The sequence below is a fragment of the Argentina anserina genome, chromosome 7 (assembly GCF_933775445.1).
Source record: "Argentina anserina chromosome 7, drPotAnse1.1, whole genome shotgun sequence".
NCBI classification, from domain to species: domain Eukaryota; kingdom Viridiplantae; phylum Streptophyta; class Magnoliopsida; order Rosales; family Rosaceae; genus Argentina; species Argentina anserina.
In genome coordinates, this window is record NC_065878.1 from 11,225,037 (window position 1) to 11,235,595 (window position 10,559).

General features: G+C 39.1%; 1 protein-coding gene across 3 annotated transcripts; it reads left to right on the forward strand.

Moving 5' to 3' along the window:
* The first annotated feature begins 352 nt into the window (after positions 1 to 352).
* LOC126801563 (uncharacterized) lies at positions 353 to 6,044 on the forward strand. 3 transcript variants are annotated; one of them, XM_050528952.1, is made up of 15 exons: positions 353 to 890; positions 979 to 1,025; positions 1,191 to 2,078; positions 2,177 to 2,237; positions 2,323 to 2,385; positions 2,653 to 2,716; positions 2,810 to 2,903; positions 3,098 to 3,181; positions 3,272 to 3,361; positions 3,475 to 3,502; positions 3,791 to 4,291; positions 4,365 to 4,426; positions 4,861 to 4,970; positions 5,056 to 5,143; positions 5,297 to 6,044. In XM_050528952.1, the coding sequence occupies exons 1-15, from the start codon at positions 461 to 463 to the stop codon at positions 5,555 to 5,557; spliced, it is 2,871 nt and encodes a 956-aa protein (XP_050384909.1). In that variant the 5' UTR covers positions 353 to 460; the 3' UTR covers positions 5,558 to 6,044. The 3 variants fall into 3 exon arrangements, with proteins under 3 accessions (XP_050384909.1, XP_050384907.1, XP_050384910.1); XM_050528950.1 differs by having other exon boundaries at positions 4,861 to 4,969; positions 5,049 to 5,143; XM_050528953.1 differs by having other exon boundaries at positions 1,191 to 2,051; positions 4,861 to 4,969; positions 5,049 to 5,143.
* The last annotated feature ends 4,515 nt before the right edge of the window (positions 6,045 to 10,559 follow it).

Below are 10,559 nucleotides of genomic sequence, written 5' to 3' on the forward strand. Positions count from 1 at the left end.
TGATGAAAATTTGTTGGTTATCGGGGATGAGATTTTTTTTAGTTATAATGATCATATAATTAAAAGACATAATAATTTTATCTAAATATGTCAACCCTTAGATTGAAATTTGCTGGATCCAACGGCAGTAGACCAAATGTTCCCTGGTACTGTGTTGATAACATGTTACAAAATGACGTACGAGATATCCGAGAGGCCTTTCTTGTAAATGTGCCTGCCCAAATTCGAAGAGCGGGAAAACCTTGAATATTTCCATTGCACCCACTACATTTTCCCGCCTCTCCTAATCTCAATTTCCCAATTTATTCTCTCTAAAATAACAATAATAATAATAAACTCCCAGAAAACTCCACCATCTTCTTCTTCTCCAAATCCACAAACAGACAAACTCCAAGATGCGACCTCTCAAACTCTCCGATCCCGATTAGAAAACCCCCCCTCCCGATTCAACTCCTACACCATGCCCGATTCCACAGCCTCCGACCACCACCACCACCGCCGCCGCCGCCTTACAAAAATCCCGTCGGAGACGGAGCAAGCATGGCACATCCTGTCTATTCTATTGACTCTCCGCCGCCCCGCAGCTCCGGCAGAGCTGGCGTCGCAGTGCCGGTTGTTCGCCGCGACGCCGGAGCTCGTCCTCTGCCTCTGCTCGATCCCTAACTCTCCGATCTGCTCGTCGTCGTCGGAGGAAGGAGAAGGACTGGTCACGGTGGCCGTTGCGGCGGTTTCTGCTCTAGAAGAGTTTGCGCCCGAGTGTAGAATGGTTATGGAACTATTCCTGTTGAGGAAATTCTATCCGGGAACCGAGGTCAGGAAGAGGAAGGCGGCGGATATGGAGTCTGAGGTGCGGGTGGCGAAGAGGCGGTTGCGGTTTCCGAACGAGGATGGTATGAATTGTTATCTTTAATCATGCATAGTTTTGGATTTCGGAGTGATTTTATTGCGAAATTGATTTGTTGGAGGTGGAAATTGTAGCAGGTGAAGCAGATGAAATGGTAGGAACTCTCCACGATTTGATTGAGGTATCGATTTTATTGTTCTGTTTAGTATTGATGGTTGTTTCCATTAGGTTATTACTGTTAAAACTTAAAATGATAGGTGGAAAAATGTTGGGAAATTGGGGATTGATATCGAAAAACATGTGTGTGTTGACTTTAGTTTACTTTGCCTGCTATTATCTTGAGTAGGGAAATTCGAGTAATGAGAGAGCCTTGAGCCCTTTACCTCTTGACTGCAATGCTGAGGCTTCAAGTCTTCAGATGGTACTTTATGAACACAAGGAAGGAGGTGATGGTGGTGTTTGGCCGAGTGCTTTGATGCGTGTGGAAAGCCCTGGATTGGTATGTGGATACGATGTACTCAATGATCAGCTCAAAAATGAAGCTGGTTTATGCAATCAGCAGCCACTTCAAGTAGTTCGAGGTGAGGGATGCTCCTTTGATTTGAATTTACCTCCAAGTTCAAATTGGGATACTTTGGCTGGTAACGAGAGATTAAAGCATGACAACGATTTTACTGGCTCATTTTTCTTACAAGAAGTTCAATGCAACATAGGTGTTTCCATTCATGATACTCATTTTGTTGAAGGTTCAGTATATCAATCAGAGGACAATCCAGAACCTCTGGTTAAAATTTCTGTGATGGAGGATTTTGTTGAATTAAGAGCAGAAGGTGATGGTGAAAAGATTGTTCTGCCAGAGAAAGTGGATGCATTTGGTGAATTGCCAACACGTTGCTTGGACTTTGACAGTACAGTGAATGTTGTAGCCTTGGAGAAAGACCAAAATATGAAAAATGCAGAGACTAAGCACTGTCTATCAGCTCGATACTTTTCTACTAAGAAGCAGCTTGGAAACTCTTCTGGAAAATTGAAGAGCATGTACACGAAATCGGCTTCACAAGAACATGTTCGTGTGGAGTCATTAGAAGTGAATGATGTTCTGAACACTCCAGAACAGCAGAGTCAATGTAAAAGTGGTCAGAGATCTGTGTCTGTAGAGCATAAGTTGAAGAAAGACACAAATAGCATACCTCCAAATGAAAAAAAGGTGGATACTACCTCTATATCTCCTAAGGTAATTGTTATTATTGAACTGATTTATGTGCTGTTTTTGGATCTGATAGTTATATTGGATGATCTACATGATGTGTAATGGTTTGTTTGTTGAATCAGTTGGAGAGAATGAACTTACCTCACTTTGAGAATTTTATCATAGAGGAAGAAGAAGGTTCAGGTATTCAGATTTTAATGCCTTTTCCTGTTTACTGATGAACCAGATCAGAATTTAATTTTTGTTCTATCGTTACTCAATTGTCCAGGTGGGTATGGAATTGTATATAGGGCCCAGAGGAAGAATGATGGGAAAAGGTTTGCAATAAAATGTAAGCAATCTTTCATGTGCCTTTCTATGATACTTTTGACCATTTGCGTTTCTAATATTAGTTGCTTAAAATGGTGTTGACTAATAGTGAAAGCATGTAGTTTGAAACACAGTACAGAACTAGTTAAAAAATAGTATTAAGCAACAGTTTAAAAGCTTAGAAATTTGGGTTTTATTTGATTTATTATTACTTTTATAAGCAGTGGCACTCCCTGTATATTAGATAAGAATTTCAATAATTGATGCCAAATGTTTGCTTTCTTTTCAGGTCCCCATGTTACAGCTCATAAGCAACATGTTGAAAATGAGCGGAAAATGCTTGAGCGTTTTGGGTAAGTATTCAGAAGGTGGTCACAGATTGGATAATATAATATCATATTTATAAGATGGCTGAGTTCTAAATGCTATTGGACTTATTGATGCAGGGGTAAGAACTTCATTATAAAGTACGAAGGTTCTTTCAGAAGTGGTGACAGTGAATGCTTTATTTTGGAACATGTTGAACATGATAGACCTGAGGTAATGCTTTAGTAGTTCTCAAGTCTCTTTGAGCTGATGATCCAACTCATCTTGTACATGTATAAAAAAAAATGAATTGTCAATGTAAATTAATGTTGCTCTGCCGTGATGAGAAAACCTCTATTTAGCATAAATGCTTAGCACAACTCTCACAATTTTTTGTAGGTCTTAACAAATTTTCTTATAATTTCTAGGTCTTGAAGAAAAAGATTGATCTATTTGAGCTCCGATGGTATGGCTATTGCTTGTTTAGAGCACTAGCATGCTTGCATAAGCAGGTACAATCTTACTACAGTTGCCATACATCAATTGAATTATCATGTAATCTTTGTAAAATGTGCTTTAATTTTCTTAAATTGTGATTGCAGGGTGTGGTGCACAGAGATGTTAAGCCTGGAAACTTCCTCTTCTCTAAGAGGCTAAGTAAAGGATACCTGATTGATTTCAACCTTGCCATGGTTAGGATCTTGATCTTGATAGTGATGTCTTGTACATATGGGATTTTTCTTTTTCTTTTCCGTTTCCATTTTAAGGGAAATCTGATTGTGTGTTTGTACTGTTTATTTCACAGGATTTACAGCAGAAATATGCAACTAGAAGTAAGTTGGTCTTTGACTTTCAGCTATTCCTTAGCTATTAGTCTTATCTGCCTCCTATTTCATTGCAATAGTGGTGACTCTGGAAAATTCAGTAACTTTCATTTCCACTGACTAACATATCCTTTTGACAATTTGATGTGCCCGCCAAAAAGCTATAGTTAAACAAGCAAAATATCATTACTTACTAGTTATTTCTAAATATTGATTTTGTTGTATGCTGTCCTTTAAAGTCATAACTTTAATGTGCTAGAAGTTTCCTCTGATTAGTTGGATTTATGCATTTCTCAGATAGCTTAAAATCAAATCGTCATGTGTCATTTGGTCATGTGCCTCTCCCTCAAGGTAAATCTGTTCCACCTAGCAGAGAAAAGAAGTTTGTGAGAAGTGATCTTGCAGAGATAAAGAAAACAGTTGACCCTAAGAGGAACTTGAGGAAGAGGTCTCAGGTTGGTAGCTTGAATCACGATCCTAAGATGAGTGGGAATAAATGTAAAATCCAGCGAGCAGATGGCTCAGGTATAACCTCCACTAAGGATTTGACAGACAAGACTCCATCCACAGAAAGAGTGAGGGAACCTCTGCCTTGCCTTGGCAGAAAAGAGCTTATTAACCTAGCACAGGATGTGATTCTTAGTCCAAACAATGAGTTACAAAAGTCTCCTGCTTCCAAAAGGAAAAGGATTGCTGCTACTCCAGGCAAAACAGACAGCAAACTAATCTATACAACTCCAATGTCTCTGAATTTTACCGGTGGAGCAGTTTCTAGTGCCTTTTTACTAAAAACCAAAGGTGTGCAGCCAGATAAACATGGTTTAAGTAATTTTACTAGTAACTAGTTTGCTTATAGCTTCAATTGTCTTAGGGGACGGAAAACAAAAGAGAGAAGGTCCATGTGCTGGAACCAAGGGATTCCGTGCTCCAGAGGTTAGGTGTTGCCCTTGTTATTTCTCAGATGCTTTTCGGTTTATACATATGCTTCTTTCAATTGTTAATATGTGCCTTCTTTTTTTATTTCTTCGTTCTTTTGTGTTATGGCATCAACAGTATGAGTTTCCATTCCCCCTCAACATAATAAAAACCTACACAGTATATATAGGGAGAAAATCAGTCCAAAGTAGACTTTCCGCACGCATATATAGGACACAGGCAAACCCAAATGTTCCCTAATTCCAGTATATCTGCGTTAAAGCGATGCATATCATAGTTTCAGTAACGAAAATGTGCTAGCAACTACAGTTAGAGCCGAACTAACAGCACCCACTACAATAACTGCTGTGAGGTTCTTATTAATGGAATGACTTGGACTGTAGCGTATGTATTGTTTAGTTACTCTGATACTTGATTTTACCATTTTACAGGTGTTGTTCAGATCTCTGCATCAAGGCCCTAGGGTCGATGTCTGGTCAGCTGGAGTTACCCTGCTCTACCTGATGATAGGAAGAACTCCTTTTACTGGAGACCCTGAACAGTAAGATACCCGTCTTTATAGTAGCATAATTCACTAATTTTTCCATCCCAAAGGACTTCCTAATCATATATATCAATAATGACAGGAATATAAAAGATATTGCGAAGCTAAAGGGCAGTGAAGACTTATGGGAAGTGGCCAAGCTACATGACCGTGAATCGTCATTTCCAGTGGTATGTTATTAGCCTTTTGTTTGATCATATATTATTCGGTTCAGCAGAAACATGCATTTCTCTTGTCGGATAAAGTTATGGGCATATGATGTATCTTGGAAGTTTTAGCTGCCCTGCATCAACTGATGGGTTGATAATTGCTGATCTTTCCAGGAGTTATTCGATGTCAAATCCTTGCCATCATTGAAATTACAGAGCTGGTGCAAGGCTCACACAAGGAGACCTGAGTTTTGCAATCTCATTCCGGGATCATTATTCAATCTTTTAGATAAATGCTTGACAGTAAATCCAAGGCTGCGAATCACTGCAGAGGAAGCTCTTAGTCATGAATTCTTTGCCCCATGCCATGAGAGCTTGAGGAAGCACAGGATGTCCAGGCGGGACGGTATGGGCGCTCAGAATGATATTGTATAAAGTCTAGATTAACATGAACCTAAGATTAAGATTTACTTGACTCGGACGCAGAAACCCCCCAACTTTTTGGCCCAAAACATCCTAGTTTTTTTTTTTTACGGGTAAATTAACCAATATGATGGAAGTGAAAAGAAAATCCATCTCTATTGTAAACTTTGAAAAGTAATTGATATGTGGGAAGCCCTCACTTGTTGCTGCTTAGGAGGAACATGTCACAGTCCCTGCTGAAGCGGGCACTGGACCGAGCTGTAGCGAGACGAGGAGACAATCAGTGAAGGCTTCCGTCAGAAGCTGCAACGGAGTAGTGAGGTATTGGTGAGGTATTATGAAATAATACCGAACACCACAAAACAACTGTTCCGCTTTAGGTTAGTTTAGGCTGTGCAAGAGTAAACGAACCTAATCCGAGTCTTCTAGCCGATAGGGCGATGCATGCTACAATTCTTGGCGCCATTTCTTCTTTTCGTCTTTGCTTTAGGTTTTTGAGAAGTTTAGTATGTAAAATTGTAAATCACAAGCTATTTCAAAATCTGGAGATAATCTTATTAACCTACAAGCAAATACTCCTGAAAAGCTGAAAATATACAAACAATAAAAAGAAACTATTACTGTTTTAAAAGAAAATTTACTCGGGCATGGATCCGACCACCTTTTTACCTCAGACTTCGATCGGATTTCCTTGAGTTTCCCATCTACTCCATAATCCCTCTCCATAACAAAGTTGATCCCTTCATCTGAGTACCAGTGTACCACCCAACTCCAATACAAAGGGTGCCATCCTTACTTACATCAGCATAGGCAGTGACACCACCTGGACGCCAAAGCATAGTCGCAACTTGCATGTCTAGCATCTCTTCCTCGCCAAAGTAAGCTGCATTCCCAGGCAAGCTCCTGTTTTTTTCAGTCTCTGTGCAAAGATAGACTTAGGGAATAGTATTCTCTTGTTCCAACACCATCTTATCCATGTCCTCGCCATATACTGGAGTAGCATTGACCTCAAACACCTTCCATGACCCAGCTAGCTCTGATGACTGAGTTCGTTTTCGTTGTGAAATAGTCTCAAATCAAGCTCCAGATCACTGGTTGGTGTATGACAGGCATGGAATTAGTTCTTCACTCACAGAACATAAGGAGCAAAATAACTCTACAAGAAATCACTGGAAATTAAAGAAGACCCAAGTTATGTAGAAACAGAATACCCTTGGCCTTGAAGATTGACAGGGCTAACCCACTGTTCCTCATACACAGCAACTCTCATGATCTGGATGTTTGTACCGCTGATTTCTATGGTATGAACAACTCGAAGTCTCTTGTGGCAACCTTTAACCAAGCACTAGAGGATGGGCAAGATCAACAGAAAATAAATAACTAAACTTTAATTAGAAAAGTTAAAATTAAATATGAAACCATTTTGTTTTCTTTTCCATATCCTTTAGCATCTGAAAGATGCTGTATATCAACCAATCAATCAAGCACGACACCATTGTTCTGGAAATTCTGGATCTAAGATCTTGTATGGGTTTTATGAAACACCTAAAGTTCTAAAACAATGGTGCCACTGCATATGTTCACCGGCTCATATGAGTATATTGTTAGCTCAACAACTTCTTGACTTATGGAATTAGTTTAACAACTTCTTGACTTATGAACATATTGTATTTATGTAGTTGTAGTAATCAACTTTTGTGTTAAATGTTCATATTAGATAGGTCTCATATAAATGTATGATTTAAACTTGTATGAATCACAATCATATATTATATCTGATTTGGTATCAGAGCAGATCCAAAAGGGTTTGATATTTCCTTCTTCTTTTTTTTCATTTTTTTTTCAAGTAAAACCTCATTGTTAAGATTTTCTTGTTTCAAATCAGTGTTATGCACGTCTGGCATTAGTGTTTTATCATACGGTGATAAAAGTCTCGATATTGTTGTGTGAAGTTCGACAGTGTTCTCCGAGCAGGTCGTCCGACATATGTGTCTCAGGCCGTCGTTGAAGCCCGTAGTCGAAGCATCCGGATCGTTCTGCTCCTTTCTCAAAACCTTCCAGGCTGTCAAGCAAGCACCGTTGTGCAGATGCTGTCGTCCCCTTGGAAGAAATCAATCCGACCTGGTTGCAGCCTTCAACGACCCGATTCCAATATTCCGACCTGATTTCAGTGTTCAACCAGTTTTCAGTGCATTTACACCGTCAGTGCAGATTCACATGTTTTCTTCATGTCAGTGTAAGTGCAACGATAGTGTAAGTTCACATGTTTTCTCCCTGTTAGTGTAAGTTCACATGTTTTCTCCCTGTCAGTGTAAGTGCACCGATAGTGCTGGTTCACCTGAAGCAGGTTGTTATCGTTATTTTCCGCTGCATCACTACTGATCTGTTGATTTTTTTTACAATGGGTTCTGGAACAGAAGAAAGTTTTCATGCCAATAATGTTCAGAAGTTTGAAGTATCTGTCAAGAATTCTGAAAATAGTTCCTTTTGGGGGGCCAAACTCAATGGAACCAATTTCCGTAAATGTCGTGATAAGATTGGTATGACTTTAAATATTTCTAGCTTTGTTGGTACTGATACATGGATTATCGATTCTGGTGCTTCAAATCATATGATTTATGACAAATCTTATTTTACCGTATTATCCTCTTCACAAGTACCCTATGATACTAATGCTAATGGTGAGGCATTCCATGTGTTAGGAAAATGGTCAGTTCGTATTACTCCCACAATCAAACTTCATAATGTGTTATATGTACCCGCTTTATCTCATCATTTGATATCTATCCCACAACTGAATACTGAAGCTAAATGCTATGTGACTTTTTTTCCCATATATGTGATATTTTAAAATCTTCTCACGGGGAGTTAATTGGTCGGGGATATCTGAGGGGCAGGTTGTTCCATCTCATAAGTTAAGTGAAGTTTGGTTATAACACCGTCGCTTATGGCATCCATAGTATTATGAAAAAAAATACATGCCTACTTTGTTTATTGTTGTAGATGAGTCAACTTTACGTTGTGAAACATGTGTTTTGGACAAGAGTCATCGAGCTACTTATTCCTCTAGTATTTTTAATAAAAGCGTTATTCCTTTTGAATTAATTCATTCTGATGTTTGGGGACCTTCAAAAGAACCTACTATGTCGGGTATGAGGTACCATGTGTCATTTATTGATGATTGCACACGTCTTTTATGGATTGTTCTTCTTAAAACCAAGGATGAGGTTTTTTCGAATTTTCACGTCTTCTATACCAATGTCCAAACACAGTACCATGCAAAAATTAAAATTCTTCGTTCTGACAATGAGGGGGGGGGGGGATATGTGAACTGTGTTTTTCAAGAGTTATTTTAAATACATGAGATTGTTAATCAAACAACGTGTCCTTACACACCTGAGCAGAACGGGGTATCCGAAAGGGAAATCGTCATTTACTTAATATGGCTCGTTGTCTTCTCTTTAGTGCCCACATGCCGAAATATCTTTGGGGTGATGCTATCTGCCCACCTCATTAATCGTCTTCTATCTAGTGTCCTCCAGGGAAAATTTCAATATGAGGTGTTTGCATCTCATGTCTCCTTGCCCTCATTTCATAATCTCTCTGCTTGTGTTTTTGGTTGTGTTGCCTTTGTCCATATTCCAAAAAGTCGGAGGTCAAAATTTGATGTCCGGGCACTTAAATGTGTGTTTGTTAGTTATGAAGGACATCAGAAATGGTACAGGTGCTATCATCCACCTACGAGGAAATACTATGTCTCTATGGATGTTACTTTCTCTGAGGACATGAGCTATTTTACCTCTTCTGATACTGCTCTTCAGGAGAAGCATTCATATTTTGAAGAGCTGTGTCGTGAAGAGGCTGAGATAGTTTTAGTTGAGATCACTGATGCATAAGCTCCGAAGACACCACCAGATGATTCTAGTACAGTTGCTCTAGAGATACCAGAGGTTGACAACGCAACTACCCCTCATGCCTCCCCTGCTGTTACTTTTATCCATGACCCATGTTTCCCTGGTACAGAAGATCACTCATATGTGGTTAGCCACTCTATTAGAGTTAATACTAGTGAGGCTAATAGTAGACAATATACTTTACCAAATAAGTCTATCCGAGGTCAATCAACAAAAAAAAAATGAACCTACCCTTCAGGCCAAAACTAAGTATCTTGTAGCTAATTTTGTGTCCACCAAAAGATTGACTGAGTCATATGAATCATTTGTAAATCAAATATCCGATGTATTAGTACCTAACAAAGTGCATGATGCATTGGGAGACCCAAAATGGAGTAAGAGATTGAAGCATTATAAAAGAACAATACTTGGGAGCTTGTATCTCCACCACATGGAAAAAAAGGTTGTGGGATGTCGCTGGGTGTTTACAGTGAAGCATAATTCAAATGGGTCGGTAAGTAGGTATAAAGCACGGTTAGTAGCGAAGGGATTCACCTAGACATATGGTATAGACTATGATGAGACATTTGCATATGTTGTAAAGATGAACACTATTCGGGTATTGTTATCTTTTGCTGCTAACTTAAACCGGCCACTTAGACAGTTTGATGTCAATAATGCATTTCTTCATGGAGAACTTACATAGGAAGTGTATATGGATCTTCCGCCGGGATATGTAGCTGGTTCTCAAGGTAACTTCATATGCAGATTGAGAAATCTTTGTATGGTCTTAAACAATCACCTTTTGCTTGGTTTGGAAGGTTTTCACAATTCATGAGGAAGATTGGTTAGATACAGAGTAATTCAGACCACACATTGTTTCTCAAACGCCAACAAAGGAAGGTAATAACCCTAATTATATATGTTGATGATATGGTAGTTACTGGTAATGATATTGTTGAGATGGATAGATTACAGAAGCAGCTAGCCACAAAGTTTGATATGAAGGATCTAGATACACTCATGTACTTCTTGGGCATTGAGGTAGCCAGGGGGAGTGAGGGTATATATCTATGTCAGAGGAAGTACATCCTTAATATACTAGTAGAGACATGTATGTT